Source organism: Pyrgilauda ruficollis, unplaced genomic scaffold (assembly GCF_017590135.1).
Source record: "Pyrgilauda ruficollis isolate IOZ18807 unplaced genomic scaffold, ASM1759013v1 scaffold5, whole genome shotgun sequence".
Taxonomy (NCBI): Eukaryota; Metazoa; Chordata; class Aves; order Passeriformes; family Passeridae; genus Pyrgilauda; species Pyrgilauda ruficollis.
This window is the reverse complement of record NW_024526599.1, coordinates 9,938,318-9,958,890: the sequence shown is the minus strand read 5'-3', so window position 1 is coordinate 9,958,890 and position 20,573 is coordinate 9,938,318. Positions and strand designations below refer to the sequence as shown.

The following is a 20,573-nucleotide window of genomic DNA, read 5'->3' as shown; positions in this document are numbered from 1 at the left end:
CTCACTTTGTGTGTCTTGTGAAAAGGTGAACTCTCACATTTCATTCTTTTATTCCAGTTGCCTCACATAGTCAAGAAAGACCTACGGCAGCAGTCACACCCATACAAGCACAAAGTCCAACCTGCCTTATTCCTGCAGCTGTGATCATTCCTCACCACTCTGTTGCCTCCCAGCAGCTCCAGCCCCAGCTTCCAAATACTGCTGCTTATGTCACAGCTGTGAATGTGAACCGCTCATCCATCCCACTGGCATGTACAGCAGCTTCTCTGAATTCTCCTAACATTGCTGCTTCATCTCTGGAGGGAGATATCAGTGGAAAAACTGCAAACACTCACCCTGGAGCTCCTGCATCTCCAGAGAGTGCTTTAACAGCTGGTGGAAGTGCTGCTGTCAGTAAAACAGACAAGGATGGCAAGGTGGGTAGAGAATTAAATTATTCCCTTGAATTCTCCTATTTTCATCATACAATCTTTTAAGAAATTTAAGAACACAATCTAAAAAACCCACATGAACTTGCAGGAATGTAAAAATTTCAGTCTAACAAAATAAAATTAAAATCAGAATTTTTTTAAGTTACCTTTCTTATTAAGCAGACACACTGAGATACTGTGGAAAACACATTACCAGCAATGCTTATTGGACAAAGAAAGAATGCACATAACTATCGTTTTTAAATGTAGGACAGTGGAGTCTGTAGAGATTCTGCTTTCCTTCCTTCTATTTGAAGTATTTCCTATGCGTGTCAATTCATTCTCACTGTTCACCAAGCCATGTGATTATATTGTCAGAAAAATTCTTCTAGCTTTGTACTTGACTTTGTTTTATAGTTGTGATGTAGTTAGGAAACTTTTTTCTCTTTGTGACAACTATCTTTGTATCTCAAATATTTTAGACTTAACCTTACTACTCTTCAGCCACATGTACTCCTTAGTGAAGTTTATAAAGATTTTAATCTTAAACTGTACAATAATGTCAGCCACTTTTTAGTTACTTGTTGTTACTGATATTGTTACTTATTTTTATTATTGTTGAATGGACATGCCTCAAACTTTATTTTAAAATTACTTTAGCCATAGACATTGAAACCAGACTGAGGTGCCCTTAGAGAAAACTTATTTGTAGCTTAAGGTGAATGATGCTAATACAGGATTGTTTTAATTTCTCCGAGTTTCTCTTTATAGTTGACATTTGCTAGACAGTAGATTGTTGCTGAAATGGCTCTAAGTTATTGGAGACTTGGAAAAAGGACTGAGGATTTTTATTCACGAAATCCACTACATCCCAGGCTATCAAAAAAAAAAAAAAAATTCTCATTGCTCTTGCTTTTCTCTGCCTATGGTTAAATATTATTTTTGTCTCCAGGGCTTACAATCTGGCACTTCTCATAAGCACTAAATTCATTCAGTCAAAGGGTTGGTAAGAAGATCACTGCCACACCCTTAAAAAAAAAAAAAAAAAAAAAAGACAAGAAACACAAAAGCTACTTAAATAATTCTCTTCAGGCTAGGTAATAGTCTTCAGGGATTCTTGTCTGGACAAGCAAAAAGAATGTTTACAATCCTCCCCTTTAGCAGAGCAGCAGAACATAATGCATTCCCCTTGGGGCAAATTTTTGTTAGATCATGAAGGTCTTCCATTACTAAAGGAGGATAAATAAAAGAAACTTACCTAAACAGCAGCTTCCAGAGCAGAATTTTCTCCCTACTTGGTTTGAAGTGATTCTTTGTCTTCCCAGAAACACCCATGTTGATGAAATATTTTACTTCATAGATTCCTGTTGTGGTAATATTAACTCCTCACACCGTTTTCTAGACAAGCTTTTGTGACAGAGCCATTTCAGTTCAAGTTAAACCTTAACCTAACAAAGCGAAAGGACTTAGCTAGTTTATGATCTAAATTACTTGCTGTTTTTCTCTTTAGAATGTTAATAATTTTCCTTTCCTTTTATTATTTTCATCATCTCTCTAATGTCAAGTATGTCCTCGTAATTTACTGAGTCCTCTCTGAGCACGATGTCATCTATCAGAAGGAAGTGTTCAACTCTTTATGGGAGAGCTTTGTTCTAAAATGGGGCACTGCTTTTGGTTTACAGAAAGAAAAAAAAGGTTTGCTGAAACTACTTTCTGGAGCATCCACTAAACGCAAGCCTCGGCTGTCACCTCCAGCGTCGCCCACCCTGGAGGCTGAGCAGGCGGCGGCAGAGCTGGCCCTGCAAGGCGCAGTGGGGCCCGAGGTTCCCTCGGCAGGGGCTCACGGCAAAGCTGGCTCCTGTGCCACGGACAGCGAGGCCCCTGCGCTGGCACAGGAGACGCTGCACCGCAAAGGCACTGCCCTGGATGCGCCTGTCCCCATCGCCCCGCCGCCGCGGCAGCCCTGCTCGTCACTGGGGCCCGTCCTCAATGAATCCCGGCCTCTTGTGTGTGAAAGGTAAATTATCCTGCAGCTAGACTTGGGCAAAGCAAGAAAAAATCCATTCTCTGACGCTTGTAGCGTGTGTTAAAACTGCTTCAGAATGCTGAGATTTTATGGCAAGATGAAACTTACTTTTTAACAATTCTTTATTTACTTATCAACCAATGTTTGTGTTTATATTTGTTTACTTTTCACGTTACTTTAAAGTTTTTGAATGAATAGACACTCAAATATGATGATCACAGGTTTGGTATGAGAACTGAGGTAGACAAAAGAGGCCTCCTATTTTTCAAAACAGAAGCACATTATGTTTTTGAACTTACTAGTATCAGGTTAGTCCTGATTATTAGCAGTGTATAACTGCCAACCTAAATATATGGTGAATGAGACCTTTATCTCTCTATGTGTAGACTTCTTAATATTTGATTTCTTGAGCTTTTACAAAGATACTTTTTACTGCCTGAATGCCCCATGGCTGTGCATCCACACAAGCTCTAGGGTGGCCTCTGTGCTCTGGTAAGTGAGTCTGAAAAACATTCAGGTGTCTGGACTTTCAGACTGACAGGCAGTTGCTTAAATGTTCTGTGACTTTTGTGTCCACCTATAGTTTTTCAAGTTTCGAGTCCTCAGCAGAACATGGAGGAAGTGGCAGTTTTCTAACTACAGGATCTTTTATTTTTCCTGGTAGCAGACAAGCAGTATGAGGAGTGTCATAGGATTTCTTTTGCTGCAGCTATGGGATTGTGTGGTGTGCAGAGAAAAAACAGTAAAGTTACAGTATTAACAGCTCCAGGACTGAACTGATTGAAGCTGACTATTGTAGACTTTGCTCTGATGCTGTTAACTCATGGTGTGTGGGCATCCTGTTGTACTTCCATAAATCCACCATCTTAAGCTATACCCGTGTCTTAAAATCCAGACAGTATATAACTTCCTACTTGTCTTTTAGTTTACTTCTGTCATACCTCTAATATTTTTAAAAGGTTATTTCTGCTCCTACACAATTTTCTTGCAGGATATTTCTATTTCATACTGAATTTGTGAAGTAGATTTACATTCATACATGGAAAATAAAACTTGAAAGACTCTTCTTTAAGAATAACATCATTCATTTTCACATTATCATAAGTCTGTTTGGCACATTAATATGTTTTTATGCTTTGAATGTGAAAATAGTATTAAATTCATTGTGAAAATAATATTAAATTCATTCTGGCATAACCAGTGCATATTAACGTAAAGCTCTTTCTATCATCACAAAAAGTAGTTTACAGAAAACGATGCTATATATTTTTATTGATCTAGTAATAACATATACTCAAACATTCTTTCTGTCCTTACTATTATTTAAGTGATAATTGCTACTGAAGAAATATTGCTGCAAGGTAATTCTCAGAGGTAGTCATGCACTGTTGTCAGTGTATTTAGACAGAATTTCATCTGACTTCCCTTTGTCCTTTTCAGGACAGGGCTAATTTTTTTTCCTACTGAAAATTGTACAATGTGCCCTTGCACATTTCCTTTGGCTGAATTTCTTAAAATGTGATAGTTAATAATACCTAAAATTTACATTGTACTTAATATCCTCAAAGTAATTTATAAGCATTGATAGCAGTCTGGAAGACGTGGTGGGTAAGAATCATGTGGCATCTTCAGTGAAGATTTGATTTGCGGAGGGAAATATTCATGAGGATAAGCTCAACAAAAAACTGAAGAACAGAGAAATCTCCTGCTAGGATTATTCTGCTCTTACATCTCACAATTCCAGTCACAGATTACAGTGTAACTGTAGAATTCCAGTTTAAAGAATTCCAGTCACCGGAGACTCTGCAGTGATGCTCACTCAGGTCTTCTGATTCTCCAGCCAATCCCCAGGTTGTCTTGGGGTGATTTCTGGTATTGGTGCAGTGCTGACAAGGCCAAGGATCGTTATGTTTTCCTTACAAAGATAGACCCAACTCCCTGCAATTCCCAGAGTGAGACATGCTATGCTTTGAATATACAGGAATTTAGTTACCTGAGGAGTTTAATTTTTCCATATAAGCTAAAAGAAAACTTCAAGCTCTTTTCATGAGCTTTCTCTTTTAGAGAGAAATGTTGCTTAAATAGCCTCAAATTTTACAGTAAATATACAGCATTGTAACAATAAACTACCCAGCACTCCACAATGGTGTTAGAGACTTGAAGTTGAACCTAAATACACATGACTGCATATCCTAAATTATAAAATGAATCTTTCATCCAGTTACAGTGAAAGAAAAGCAGTAATTTTGTTCTGTGATTAAAGTGACCCTAAGTAATTTCATCTGCCACAAAATGACTGGTGTAACATCTGCTCCCAGTGAGCAGGCTAGTGGCTTTAGAGGGCAGCAAACCTTCCCACATCTGGCACCATTTAATGCTGGTAATTAAATGCTGAGAATCACTCTGCCCTCGATGGGCGTTGGTGATCTGTAGGAGTCAAGGCACCCACTCAGAAGACACAAGATCTGCACAACAGCAGGGCACACTTGAGCTGGAAAGTAAAAATTCTAAAGGCAAGGAAAAAAAGCTAAATCAAGGAGCTGGGTAATAATTATTCATTTAACTTGTGTAATGGCAGTAATGCCAGCTTTCTGTGTTTCTCTCAGCTAAAATTTTCTGCATGTGAGAAAGTATTATTATTCACTTGTTGATCAGGAAAACCACAAACAATTGTCCAAAAATCAACGAGAACTAGGTGGGCATAAAAGCAGTATTTTGTGTCCAGTGAAACAGAAGGAACAAAGAAGTGGAGAAACATATGAAAGATATAATCTTTTCCATGTTACTGAAAAGAGTGAGAAATGCTATTATTAAAAATGAACAGCAGAATAGAGAAATGTGAAGACAGACCACCACCCTCTTCAAAATAAAAAAAATAAATTCATTAATACAAAGCAAAAGCACTGTGGGATATAGCCAGACACATTAAGAATATCAGCAAACAACCAGTGGCAAATATATTGGCTACTTCTGGGAAGCTAAAGTATTTTATTTTTATAATACTTACATTTTTTCAGTAGCTGATTAAAAATAATTACTATAATATTTGGAAAATTAATGAAAAATGTATAAGACAATCAAAGAAAAATAAAAGAAAGGAAAAACCTCATAGTTGTACGGCTTAGGTGTATGTAAAATATTAAGTGACTACAAAAGTTCTACAAATTTGACTTTCAGTCATTGAAAACATTTGCAAATACTGAATAGGGAGACAAACAAGGAAGTGTTTTAGAAGATTCCAATATGCAGGAATGAATATGTTTTTCCAAAACATAGGTCATGCTTAGTAAATATGATTATTTTTCTTCAGGGACCTTGCAATGAACTTTTAAGCTGAAGCATAAGCTTTTTATTCTGCATGAAATTGGTAGTTTTGGCAATATGTTGTAGATGATGAAATAAGTAATGGAAAAACAGTTTCTGTTCCATAGCTAATCCAGGGTGATCTGGATAGACAGCTGCGTGAATGTGTGATGGGTCTGGGTCTGATCACCTCTCTTTGGGCAAATAGGATTTGTAAAATGTGGCAGAAAATTTGAAGAAGGACACATTATTTACAGGTGCAAAGCCTGATGGGTTTCTTCTCATTAAAAATTGAAAAATACAGTAAAATAGCACTTTAAAACCAGGGTTGTTGTGCTCTATTGTAGACACTAGATTTCAAGAGGAATATCAAAATAGTTGGGAAACTAAAATTTAGCAAGAAGTACCAAATTACTGCAGAGGTTGTTGGACACTGTATGGAAAGCTCAAGAAAACTGTTTCTGTGCAGGCTGGTGATCCTCTAGGGAGGACAAAGAGATGATGGCAACAAGCAGCAGCAGGGAACAGACTTGTCTGTCAATTCAGGGGAGCACAGAGGTAGAAACTAAAAACAAGCATATTTCAAGTCAAACATTTACAAGACAGTGTTTGACAGACTGCAAGATGAGACAGGCATTTTGAAACTAATTTTTTTAACAGACTATGAAGCGTGCTGGTTAATTTTCAGCCTGGGAGCAACCTGCTTGTTAACAACAGTAGAAGTTCTTTATAGGTTTACTGCAGTTCTTTATGCTCCACAATCTTGTCCTTGTCCTGCCTGAGTAAAGGCTGTTGTTTTAACTCAAGCAGTTTACAGTCTCAATTTAACTTACAGTCTATTAAAAATATTTGCTTCTCACTTCCTAAGTCAGCATTAAAACCCAAGTTGCCCAAAGCAGAAGTAAGTGCAGGTCTAGGTTGGATGCACGGCATTCTGGAGCTGCACACTAATAAATCTTGTAATTGGCTTGGTAGCTTTTATGAAGCATGAATTATTATTCCTGTGCTCTGAAATCTGGGGATTGCCATCACTGAAACAAAATCATGGCTTATAAGTCACTAATAAATAACATTTGACAACTAATTAAGTCCAAATATGTTTTGCTATACTTAGATTTCCTAAGAGACTTCAATTATTTACAAAGTGCAACTACTCTTTTCTGAATATTTTAACTGTATGGACAGACTTAATTTTTTTTTCATATGTTCTTAAGCAAAACATTCTACTATAACACAGTATCTTTTTATACTTCAATATTACAGAATTAGCTTGTTTTATTATGTGTGTATTGAGCTACGACTGCCATTCCATCCTTTACTAGACCATGTCCTGTTACTTTGTCTTATCATCAGACTGCTCATTTATTTTAATCTATTAAAATAATAAATTATTTTAAGCTTATTAAGATAATAGTTATCTTGATCTGTGAAGTAATAGAGTTTTATGTTGCTGTGAAACAATGGAAGAAGAGATTGAGTGTGTTATGCATGTTAAAAACAGGGAAGTATAGCCTCTTTTTAATGCACTCATATTTGAAAAGTGATTTTACTGTGAGAGACTCAAAAAATACACTTCATGCCAAGTGCTTAAGAAAATTGTTGAGTTGAAAATAGTTTTTAACATAGTAGTATACAAGTTGAGCAGCTGTGTTCAAAGAAGTTCTAACTTGAAGAGTTTCTAAGGAAAATGAAAATTCTTTGAAACAGCAAATCAAATTTATAGGTTTTGTTTGTTTCCTCCTTTTGTTCTTTGTCTTTCCTTAAGAGCCATCACTGGAATAATAAGAAATTAAACAGACACTTGTAAAATTATGCCTAGCTACTCTATGAATGCTTTGATTCTTGCTGAATCACAATGACTGAAAGAGTCTGCAAATTTATATTGGAAAAAATGTTTACAATTTTCTACTGTTATTTAACCATTGTCTGTATTTTACAAGGATCTTGGTAAAAAGAAATTATAGAGATGCATGAATTTGCCTTAAATTTATTATGTTGCTATTGTTATTATCTGTTCAAGACATACTTTTAACTTGTTGCATACTCAGCAAACAGTTCTAGACAGTTTCCTGTGTTCATAATCTTCAACAGGCACAGAAATATTTTTAAAGTATTGGGTTAAAAAAAGGGGGGGAGGGAGACAGGGGGGCAAAAAAGAACAGAATCTAAATGAAGGTGGTTTTTTTCTAATTACACAGGTACAGGGTTGTGGTATCCTATCCTCCTCAGAGTGAAGCAGAACTTGAACTTAAGGAAGGTGACATTGTTTTTGTACACAAGAAACGTGAGGATGGCTGGTTCAAAGGCACTCTGCAGCGAAATGGAAAGACTGGCCTTTTCCCTGGCAGCTTTGTAGAGAACATTTGAGAAGATTCATTCCAAGAGCTTCAAATCATACTGTACTGTAAAATAGCACAAATATTTTGCCAGAAAAAGCACAGTCATGAAATATTTTCAAATGACTGTAATGTAAACAAAAATCTACATATTTTTACAGTGTCTATAGCACAATTACACCAGCGAACAAAGGAGATGAAGGCATCTGCTGGTTTTATCACTTTGAATTCTTAAGTGTGATGTGTGCCTTGTACTGTCTGATTTATTATATAGAGGAATTTTTTTCCCCGAGTATGTTACATAAATGAGCAATTGTTTACAAGGCTGTAACTAATTTATTCTTGGGTTTTTTTTTTAAACTTGAATTTTGTGTAATAGCTAAAATTCTTGTGACTATGATTTTAACAAATTATTAATTTATGAAAGAATAACAAAGGGGAAGCTGGATTCTCTCCTTATGAGCAAGCAATTATATCTGATAAAGAGCCTCCCATTTATCCTCTGGACATTTTTCCCCTGCTGTGTCTGACAGTGGAGTAAGTCTCTGTTGTATGAGTTAATGTTGAGTGGTGGTGATGTGGCGTCAAATAGAATTTGCCAAATGGGGAAAAAATGTGTCTTTTCTTCTTTGGACAGAGAAAAAAAAAAAAGTCAGTGGTGTTCTTGAATCTAGTTTTACTTCTTCATGAATCACCTAAGTAGAGTAATGTTTCCAGGAGGCAAAGATGTATGTGAACAACTGAACAAAACCATCTCAAGGTTAGGATCATCTCAAGGTTAGGAAAGAAGAAATTTAGGAGTGCTAACAAGAAATTCCCTATATACCTTCTGTTCATGTAATAACTTGGCTATTTGAACAAAGGTTAGCTTTGTATATTTGGCCAGTTCTTTGGGCATTTAGCGCTCAGGATCCAACAAAATTGTTGTGTTAAAGCCCAACACTTAGAATGAATATAACTTGAAAACATCTGTTTGATAAGACTGAATATAAAAATAAAATTATAAGTTGTACTTCATGTCTAAAAATGCCTAAGATGTGTAATTTGCTGTTTTCTTCTCAAAATGATCTGCATGGCCAAGAGATGTTTTAAAATGTCTGAGCAGTAGTGGTGGTAAGTGATGCACTTGTGTTAAAGTAAAAGGCTGTATGAAACACTGTGAAAACTTTACTAACTTCTTAACCATTGCTACTTTGCTGTGTTCTGACTTTTTCTTTGTCTTGCATGTGTTCCTCAATTCCTGCAGTAATGTAACTGTGCATGGTTGGCATTTTCCATTCCAATTTCCTGTTGCTGGGTTATTTTGCTCTGAAAGTTTCCCAAAAGCCACTTGACCAAAACTAGTGAGCAACTCGCCTTCAACCAGAGAAGGTGTCCAGTGTTTGAATCATTAATAAAAAATTTTAATGTCCTTGCAGCTGATGGATAGAAAGAGTGCAGCCTGCAAGAAATATGTTGTTAATCTTTCAGGGTTTTTTTAGAGATTTGACACTGGTGAACACACACACTACTCAGCTGAACTTGTTTTTTTATTTTATTGTTTGATTATAGTTTAATGGTGATTTTTTTTGTAAGACACTGAGCACCATCATCTCCATTTAAATCCATTTAAGTCTGATGTAATTTGGCTGTTACTCAGCACTTTACAAAGGGAAGCCAGTAAGGTGATTTAGTGTCACACAGAAACTGTCACACAGATCTGTTAAATCCTTATAATTTTCTTGAAGTTATGCATTGAAAAATATCAAATGTTAATGACAGAGATTTCTTGTAATATCAGGTAGTATCATGATGGTCTTAAAAATTAAAAAAAATATATCTATAAATATATATAGTTAGACATGACAGCATTCCCAAATTAACCATCTCTCTTAAACACTGTATCATTCAGTTTTTGCATTTTTAAATCTTTTAAATAGTTTACTTGAATATTCATGTAATATATAAAGGTTTTGTGAAATGAATTTTAGTTAGAAAGAAGCTGATATCAGCTTTTGTCAGCATAAATTGGCACTAGTGTGTCGTAATCTTATTTTGGAAAATTTAGTGCATTTTATATTAAAGACTACTAAAGGTTAATTTTTTCTATCTCTACTCTCCATATTTTAAACTAAGTGACTAAGGTACCTCTATTAATAGAATTTCATTATGTAAAGTGAGTTAAAAATCAGCTGTTAATCCAATAGTTCTGTTAGATGGAATACATTTTTAATTGATTTTTTTTAACATTGAGTAAATGTTTGTAAAAAGGGCTTATTACATAGCAGTGCAACAATGACAAAAATGCAGTTTATCATGCCTTTTTTTTTTTTTTGTGATCTTTTGGGGGTTATTTTTTGGTTTTGGCTTGGGATTAATTCTGTGTAGAAACAGTCAAACCCTGTGCATTTGCTTTGTGTAATTCCATTAAAATTTTTGTAAAGTATTTTATATCTATGTTTGAAGTCCGGTGAATGTTACGTGTTTGATTTATTATGTTAAACTTCCAATCCTAATAAATATTTTCTTAGCAAACAGCTACAGCAAATAGTGTATGCAAACATTAAACATAAATTACTTGTAAAGAATTTGTCAATAAAATTCCCAGAACTTAATTTCTGAATTCCTAGGAGGGTATTTCTGCTCATGGAGAAAAAGTCTTCAGATTCTTCATAATGTAAGAAGCTTGGAATGATGACTATGAGGCAAAAACTGTAGAGAGAACTGAGGACCTGGCTGATCTTTTCCCAACTCCTTATTTCAGCGAGTAAATGCAGAAAAGGGTATGTAACTCCATCTGAGTCTGCTCATGATGGAACTGCAGTCTCATCAACAGCATAGCAGGTGCACAATGTAACTGCTTTCCCTAGAGGAAGAAGTGTCTGGTGTAATGGACCTGCTGTGGATATATTGGAAGAGGTTGAAGCATCTGCCTGAACTTCCACTGTGGGCAGAAGTGTTGGGTGGCAAGAGACTCGTTTGCCTGAAGAAGTTTTCTGTGCACAGCAGTCAGGCAGCAACTGGCTAACGAGGAGACCTGGATTTGCATGTGGTTACATGTCTGCTATATACACATGGCTTCTGGGAAAACTGGTGGAAATTAATCCTAAAAGTGTTTGCCAATGTTTGAGACTTGGTAAATGTTGTACCTACTGCAATAAACTCAGTGTTAGTTAAGATTGACAAGCAGAACCTAAATTGTGCTGGCAGTGAATGGTGCTCTCTGAAAGGAGGAGCACCTCATCTAACATTCCTTAATTAAGGGGGATGAGGGGAGGGAGGATGGCAACATGATTTGTAGAAATGCAGAATGGAGAATGTAGAAAAGCAAGATTTATTTGTTTTTCAGAATTGTGGTCTGACATCAGTGCATGTCTAGGAGAAAAGTATAGACAAACATTGTGGCTGTGTAGCAGAAGTAAGACTGTTTATTTGGGTTGGGTTTTTTTTTTTGTTTGTTTGCTTGTTTTGCACTGTAATTGTTGAGTAATTCTAATAATGTGTTTAACATTTGGCTTGCCAAAGGTATATGAAATCCTGTTCACTCTCGCTTCATTACCTCTGCCTTATAGGAGTAATGACAATTATGATTTTGCATAGGCTTAAAAATATGGCTTCTGAACATTCTGGCTTTTTTCAGAGAGCTGGCAAAATATTTTGTCTGGCTTGTTCTTTCCAGTAGCTTTAAGCAAATGTGTTTGAAGGTGCACATTGACCTTAATGAAACACTAGAATCCACTTGTCTAGTTAAAGAGATTTGTGTCTGGCATTACTAAAACTCCTACAGTGTAGTCACTGCTTTCTGTAGGATACACCAATATTCCTTGGATTTCTACCATGCTTCTGCAAGCATGTGTACTTCTCGAATCATGCTCAGATGCTCATTCCCTGCACTTGGTTAATGATGGTAAACCTTAAGCAGATTTGAAGCTTGACTTGAACAAAACTAGTGTCATAAATCTTTTTAATAACAACAACAACACTAATAATAATTCTTTTTTAATGGCATACTTGCAATATTTGTATCTAGGAACAAAAGAGCTGAGAATGCTGCTGATGAATTATGAGAACATGGACATTAGATGTGGAGGAAAATGGGAAAGAGAAAAGTATTTGGAAGACCTGTATATGGGACCTGAATCTTAACTAACTTATTAGTAATTTTACCTTAGTTACTAGAGTCAAGCTCTGTGAAAGGACCTGAGAGGAACTTGGATGTCTAAGGCTGAAGATCCAGCCCTCAGTCTTTGTCCAGTCTCTTCAGCTTGTATTTGTTTGGTGCCTAGAACAACTGCTGTTCTGTCAAATACATTTGAAATCCAAAACTAAGCATTTGTATTTCCAAATTTAGTTGCAGGTTTGCATCAATAAACAGAAGTAGTGTCCACTTTCTACATATTTTATGCAGTAACACTGACATTAGACGACTGAATGTCTTGGGAATTGCATACCAAGATGCAATGCATTCTTCTTCCACAGTGTCACCCCAATAACTCTTACTTTCTGGGAGACAAACTTGTTGACAACCTTGAGGTAAGCACCTGCTCTTGAAAATTTGAGGTGTCACCTTTTTGCATCTGTTTCTTCCTTTGCCAGCTGATGATTCCTGTGCTTCTGAGGTACGTGGTGTAAAATTAGCTTTCAAAGTAAAGGCTGACTGGTTTTTGTGAGTTTGAAGATAGATTCTGATGGATTAATTCTGCCTCCAAATATGATCCTCAGCATCTAAACCTTTCTAGGAGAAGTCTCCTCAAACCTGCCTTCTGTGAGTGAGAGACTTAACTGATGCATTTTAACAGCTGAAGAGCACTTTGTTCCCAATCACCCTAGTACAAGGAACAAAACAAAATTAATTTGCTATACCCAATCTGCAATATGCAAAAGCCATTCAAAATAATGAGCATTTCATGTGTGCTTATCAAATCAGAGTGGCTACACTCTACATAATATTCTGAGCAGATCTCAAAAAGTATTATCTATCTGCTGCTTCTATGATGCTCATTTCTGTGAGCTATATTATTTTGCTAAAAAGCGGCAAAATCAGTTCTTAACTGCTCTACTGTTCCTACTCAGTGGAGTAAAGAAAATTTAGACATAGTGACATTAGCCCTAGATTTCAATTACTCACGGATCTAACAAGCTTGTAAAAATTCTCCTTAGCACATGTAAATGAGTAGAACTTGGCTGCACTGTGCACCCAGCTCTAGTGCCCACATGGTTCAGGTTACATGGCCCAGAGGCCTTCTGATGTTTGCATCTAGCAGTCATTCAGATCAAAACCAATTCACAGGATGTCCAAACACTAGCTACATTCTCATTTCACAGTGGTGAGAACAGTCTGCACAGGAGTGTAGAGAGTGGAAATTTGGCTGGCACATCAAGACAAAATACACTTCAATTAAAAAGGCAGAAAAAAGAGTCAGGATTTTAAAATATCTGTGCAGGTGTTTTCTGGTCTCTGTTACCTTAGATAGAACCCTATTTCACAAAGGAAATGGAATTTAATTCCCAACTCCCCCAAGCCCCCCATTCCCCATCCCCCCCTTCCCAGAAAGGAAAGCAATATAAGCCCTTAGAAATATCCAGATTCTTTGGCATTAGAACACATGGTTGGATTCTCAATTACTCCAAATCAGTGCTACTTCATTGATTTCATTAAACTTTGCTGGCATACACTGAATATGCCCCCTACTGTTAAATAGTGAAGCAAAATATCTGCCCTAAAGGAATGAATATGTTTGAAAGAAACTGAGTTGGATGATTTTCATACTTGGAAAATACAGAGCTATTCTGGCTGTGTTATTCTTCTCTCAAAAAACATTTGTCCCACTGGTACAGCTGAGGCACTAGATCAAAGATGATGCCTTTTAGCAGCACTGTAAAGCATGGAAGACTTGCTCAAACCTATTAATTTCCAGATCCACAAATGCATACTGGGCTTTGGTTTGCTAACAGCTGCTAGTCCCAGAATCTTTTGTGGTTAGGTGCTGCTGTATTTTCTCATGGTGTATCTGCGAATGCTTGGGAGGGAAGATGAGTCAGCAGCAGAATAAAGTAGTCATCGACTTTGTTCTCCACAACAAGGGACGTGCCCTAGGTCAAATTTCTTATTTCAGCTGGTTGAACTTCTGAATAAGCTGAAGAATGTTAGCTCTAAAAAGTTTACAGTTCAAAGAATTTCTCCCTACTCCTCTGGTAGGCAGCCTTATTGTGTCTTTTGAATACACTCAGATCAGGAAATCTTTATTTTCTTGCTTGTCAAAGCATTACTGTATGCTGCTATCCAGCTTCTAAGTTTATAGTACACAAGTAACTATTTGCCCCTGCAGTCACTGAAATTCTTTGCATTCAATAATTTAAAATCTGTGATACACAATATAGCTTTTCTACAAAAATAAAGTTTAATGTTTTTTTAAAATAAAGTACTATTGGGCTTTGTAAAGATCAACATTTTCATGGAAGATAAGAGCCATGCAAAGAGATAAACATTTTAAAAGTTAAAAAAATGGGTGCTCATCCTGCCTAGGCATTCAGTAGTCTAGATTACTTGCACCAAATGTGTATTTCTTAATACTGAATGGGTTATTTCTGCCACAGACTGTTAAAATTCTCAGCTGGAGAGTTTCTGTTGAGGATGTCTCCAATAAATAGGAAAAAGAGAGCAAGAATGAGATGGCCTTGGATTCTGTTGGAAGAGCCAGAGACTGGTTCAGGACCAAATTTTAAGTGGTCCAGTTGTACATACCATATGTACATATTGCTGTTTGGAGGTCTGCCATAGCTGCTCTCAAGAAAATGGCAGAAGGTATTTTTCATTTGTTCTTTACCTTACCTAGAATACTCCTTTTTAAGGAAATCCACATAATTTAGTGTCAAATGCAGATAAAATTTGGCTGCAATGGCAAAACACAACAGTGCTCTTGTAATTTGTTTCTCTGATTTGGCAGCCTTAGTGAACACTGAGATGATCAAAGAAAAGTTATCTACTAAAATACAAAATTCTGTAGGTGATGTTTCTCAACACTGCATGCTGTTCTCTACAGCACAGGATCAGCAGGCTTGAGCATCAGTTTCTGAGTCTGGGAAAGTTATGCAGTTCTCTTTGTAAAGACTGACATGTCAGCAGTGACTGTGCCAGTGGGGAGTGGGTGGGAGGAGAAGCAGCCCAATAATTACAGAGGTCAGTGAAACATTGCCTGGTCCAACCACAGCTATTTTGGGGTTTTTATTTTACAATATGCTATTCCATAGTAAATGATGTTAACGCTCCTCTCCCACTGTAGGTCAGGGAGGTTTGTAAGTGGATTGCACTGAGTGTTTGGGTGCTGGAAGATGAGCAGCACAACAGAACTCAGTTGGTTTCATGTCTGGGGGGGCTCTGGAGACAGCTGTGTCACCAGAGCCCCCAAGTGCAGGCACAGCCAGGGCTGATGGCACAAACTGCTGTCAGAGCTGCAAGACAGCTCAGATGGCAAAGCCAGGCTGTGAGAGCTGTCACCTCTCTTCAGAGGTCACGCCGATGGGAAATGGTCAGTCAGGAGGATGTGTCTCAGTGCTGGGGTGTGTTTGTGCTGGCAAACCTTTGTTGTGTGGACTCCGTGGTGTGTGTTACTGATGAACGACGTGATGTGGGAATTGTTCCATCTGCTCTCTTCAGACTTTTGCCAATCAGTGTAACAGGTTTGGTTTGGACTAGGAAGTATCACAGTCTCATAGCTGACAGTAATAGATTATACTCGTGCAGCTATGATTTAATTAGCCCACAGCCCTATTTCTATTGAGTAATGGCTAAATCCACCAAGAAGTAGCTTTTGTCAAGTGCAGGAACTAGTCTGAGGAAATATTAGAAAACCTGTACTTTGGAGCTTCTTGGACTTTATCAGATAACTGCCATCAGAGACCGGAACTCCTGGTAGTTTGTGTGTGTCTGAAGATCTGTCATGTATCTGTCTGCATGTTTTCTCTATTGCAATCCTGTCAAAAGCAACATTTTTAATGAAATAGTTTTTGTTTTTTTTTTTTTTTTTCCAAGGGCACATATTAGATTCTGGTCAACATCTGGTTAATGTTTGTTATTAAAAGCTTATTTCTGTCTGGTATTACAGAAGACACAAATAGAAAGCCCATGTTTTTGTAACTAAAAGCAGTGTGGACAACTTTACAAAAGCTTATAGAGGTGGCTTATGTTGTGTTTCAGCTATATTTGGTAACACAGTAGAATGCTTTTGGAAGAGATATTAGATGCTGAAATAGTGATTCCAAATATAAACGAGGTCCCTAAGGCATGAATGTAATGTCTTGCTTATAACTTTAAATTACTTTTTTATAGCTAAATCTAGCATGTCTAGTGGCTAATTATAATGCAGCCTGATGTTATACCCAACCACCTTGTTTTCTGTCTTTTTCACATGCACCACTTAACCTCCTAGGCCTTCATTTCATGAAGGATTAAGTGCATTGGAGTATTACTAAGCAAAAAACCCAACAAACAAACAAAACAAACAAAAAAGAACAAGAGCTTTGCATAACAGGAGTAGATTTAAACATACTATGAGGCACTGAATCCTAGTGTTTTTTTCTCTCTGCCATCCTGGAAATATAATGGCGTGGTTCTAAGAAAAGAAAAAAACAGTGTTACTTACAAAGAGAAGTTACTTATGCTTTTTCTAATTCAGCAAAAAATAAATGAAATTGACATTTCAAGTCTGAAATTTATTTATTGGGTACTGTAACACATAGGATGGAAAAGTACAGCACCTTGGAGAGTTTGGGTGTGTTTTCTATATTCTAATTGGAGATACTGTTCCATTGAATTAAAAAAAAAAAAATTAAAAAATCAAACCGGAAAAAAGAGAAGCAATTTTTACCTGATCAAACTAAATGGGAATTGCAGTACTTACCCTTTTAATCTGGTCTGGCTTTGTGAAGAACAGTGTTTAGCAAGTGTTGGTGTGTTATTGAGATGGCCAGGCTGAAAAGGTCAATAACTGGCTGATTTTTGAGACAGGCCACTGGTGCTGTCTGCACCTTGGTGCAGGACAGATTGCCATCCAGTGAGTGTAAAAGCTGGGGGCAGAAAAAATCTTGGAATGAGATTCAGGATTATTCTGTGCTCACTAACTTGTGGGTGGCAGGAATAGGAAGGGCTTATTTGTTTCTTTGAAACAAAGTAGGGATCTGGAAGCTTCCACTGATGCCTCAGGTTTTAGCTTTTATATTTTTCATATTCTGTGCTGCTTTAGTGTGTAGTTCTGAGTTTCATATATGGGGATAGTAAGCTCTCTTCACAGAGTAGGTAGACAAAACAATTTCTTCTCTAGCTGGGGACCAAAGACCAATGATCCAAATCTCAGGCCCGAGAACATAAACAGCAGTGGAATGAAGAGAGAAAAACAAGAAGGACGGGACTTCATAAGCTAAAGCTATAACTGGACAACTAACTCCAATATGCTAATGGACCAGAACTTAGGAAGGTGGGAGACCTCATGACTGGTCGTTCATTCTGGGTTCATCTTGGGTGTAGCCCTGGCTGGGCTCTTGTGCTGCCCAAGGTGTGTCCATTGAGGCCTTTTAATAAATACCTACTTTATTCTTGGACTCCTTCTAGCCTCTGTTCTAGGTCAGCCTTCACAAGGCATCACCAGGAGAGATCTTTCTTTTTTATTTGGGATAAAAACATGTAGTTTCATGCAGAATACAGAAAGAACATCAATTAGTTTGCCCAAAACTCTGCAACCGTTTCAGAGGTGAGGCTGGGATAAGGTGGTTTCGCTGTTCCTGTCTTTCCTACCTGTTATGATGGGAGCTATGAAAACACTGCTGATGGTAAAGGAGTCTGTCATTCTCAGAGAGGTTTTAAAGGAAACTGAGCTAAAAGCATGAAGATTTCCAGCTTCACGAATGAGAAGCTTTTGTCCTCATTTAGAAACCTTCTCAACCAATGCTGTTCATGTAGACACTCTGCTGACGTGCAGATTAGCTGTAGAATGTCTTGCTCAGGTTTTGGGGGACTCCTGTTCGGATAACAGGAGAACATGTGACTGGACATTTGTAATCTACCTGGCAGCACAAGCTGTATGGAATAATCAATTAGTGTAACAAATGGTCTTGTTCTTTTGAACAACAAGAAGGAACAGCTTGGTGGTCTGGAGTCAGAGAATGGTAGAATAGTTTGGATTGGGAGGGATCTTAAAGAACATCTTGTTCCAACCTCCTGCCATGGGCACAGATACCTTCCACTAGACCAGGTTGCTCAAAGCCCCATCCAGTCAAGCCTGAATCTCTGCAACAACTTTGGCTATATCTCAGAACAGTATGGAAAATAGGACTCCAATTTCCTCATAGTTTCACAAAATTTATGCCTGTAGGGCGCAAATTAAAAATATCCTGAAAATATTAGCTTTTGTTGCTATAAAAGTTTGATCCCTCCCTGGCCCCATTCAATAGGCTCCATCTCTTCATTCTTGGTTGCCTCCATCAGAGGCTTAGCCAATTACCCTAATTCAGGAATCCAGGGCTGACAGAATCCCACAGCTCTGAGATTAGTTCTGTGAATTCAAAGAAACAGTTAAAGCTATGAAGGATGTTGCAGCTTTACAGCCAAAAGGAGTTATAAAACACTTTGCAGAGTACTGCTGCTAAAAATAGTTATGCACTGAGTTGAGAAAATGCAGAGAGGCTGGATAAGGTCAGTAAGCACAACATTACCCAATTCTTACAATGGAGGAAATTGACCCACCATTAGGCCACATGTCATTCAGTAGATGTTGTCCTGCTGTCTTCTGGATGAGGCCTTTCTTGTTTTTCCCTTCTTATCACATTTAGTTATCTGTTGTGCTCCTTCCCTTTACTCCCTGGGCTCTTTTCCATAGGATTGCAGCTTGTTCTTCTCTTGCATCATTGTCATCTGGCAATGGACCAACATGTCATAAGTAGAATTGCTTAGCATGTATTTATCAGATTATTTACATATATTTAACAGCTTTTGAACATAAATGTACAGTACCACCAAAAATGCCTCTGTTTTTGCACAGCATTTGCATATACCAGCAAATGACAGTCTGGCTGTTTTTAGTAAATTTCAGTTAATTTATTTGAAAAATTACATTAAATGCTGAGTTAATGCCAAACCTGGGTTGTTTTGGGATTTTTTTGAAATTTCCCATGAACAAAATTATTGACAACTCCCCTAATAGAAGAGAATGCCTTTCCAGATGGGATTTAAATCCTATATCTACCCAGCAATTCATTTTTTGCCGGTGCAGTCCTCTTTCTGCTCTAGGGCCTAAAAGTGCTTCAACAGAAGATGACAGTAGCTATGTAGTAGGAGATGTTTCCCTAGGGCTGTGCCAATATGGGAAGCTGACAGTCATTAGCCTCAATTAAAGATGGGGAACCTGACATTTGGAGGGGGAAAGTGAAGTGATTTGGTAAGTCTTAAAAGAAACTTGTAGCATGCCCTCTGAATCTCAGTTCATGGGGGCACCCTTCCCCTGAAGAACCTAAATATTCTATGGCATTAGCATTCCATTCCCCTGCTAGATTTTTATTCTCCTTCTTCATTTCACTTGGAAAATAATCTTGGACAAAAAACTCCTGGGAACAGAAGCTGTCATCTCTCTTTATTCTCTGAAATGGCTGGCATGCTCTTAGTTGAAGGAAATTAAATTGTAAACATATCCTTTATTTCTTGTTTGTATCATCTCTAAATCTCTTTCCTTTCCCTTTTCCTTTCCTTCTCTTTTCTTCTCTTTTATTTTTCCTTCTTTATTTCCTTCCTTCTTGTGGGCATTGTGTGATGTTAGCTTCCGTAAACACTCATATTCCAATGGATTTAATGAGTGCTTTGGAGCCAGATGGCATGCCATATTTTTTTTCCAAAACATTTTAAAGCACATGACAGACAATTCATGTTGACAGGAGTGCTTCGCTGAGGTGTCTGTAAAGCAAATGTGTTACTTGTTACTATTAGAGCAGAATAATTGTTTATGAAATGCATCCTGAAATTCAACAATGATTCAGTGAAGTAAACAGAAATAAACTGTGCTGTGTAAACCACTCTGTAGAGATGTTGCCCACTTGTGTAAGATAATTATGATCTGAGCGATGCAGTCTGGTATTACGCAGTGATCGTCACTGGAGTCCAAATTCAGGCGATTTTGTACGAACATCTCCAGTCCGTGGGCAGTATTAAGGAAAAGATTATGGCTGGAGACAAAAAAGATTCTCCTTTTCATGTTAGCTGGAAAGAGAGACGTGTTCTTCCTTCTTTTGTCTACTAGGAAGAGAGAAAACCACAAAAGCATTATCCATATAGAAGGAAAATAGGTAAAAGCAATGGACTTCTCTATTGTAGTTAAGATTGGTTGAAGTTGTAGGTTCAGCTTAAAATTCATGGCAAATGATCCTTGTGCTGCAGAAAGCCAGCCTGGAGTAGAAGCCAGATACCTGGTTTTGGGGAAATAGCAGGGTCTCTGATAAATGCATGGTCTTCATGTATCCATCTTTTCTGGTTTAGCA

General features: G+C 37.4%; 1 protein-coding gene across 2 annotated transcripts in view; it reads left to right on the top strand.

Moving 5' to 3' along the window:
- The window catches only part of SH3RF1 (SH3 domain containing ring finger 1), an 82,621-nt gene extending 72,037 nt beyond the window's left edge, over positions 1-10,584 (top strand). For both annotated transcript variants that reach the window (XM_041480077.1, XM_041480076.1), the window contains exons 10-12: positions 58-416; positions 2,093-2,427; positions 7,938-10,584. In XM_041480077.1, the coding sequence (XP_041336011.1) occupies positions 58-416; positions 2,093-2,427; positions 7,938-8,106 (863 nt within the window). In that variant the 3' untranslated portion in view covers positions 8,107-10,584. The remainder of the gene's footprint in view (positions 1-57; positions 417-2,092; positions 2,428-7,937) is intronic.
- Positions 10,585-20,573: the final 9,989 nt, after the last annotated feature.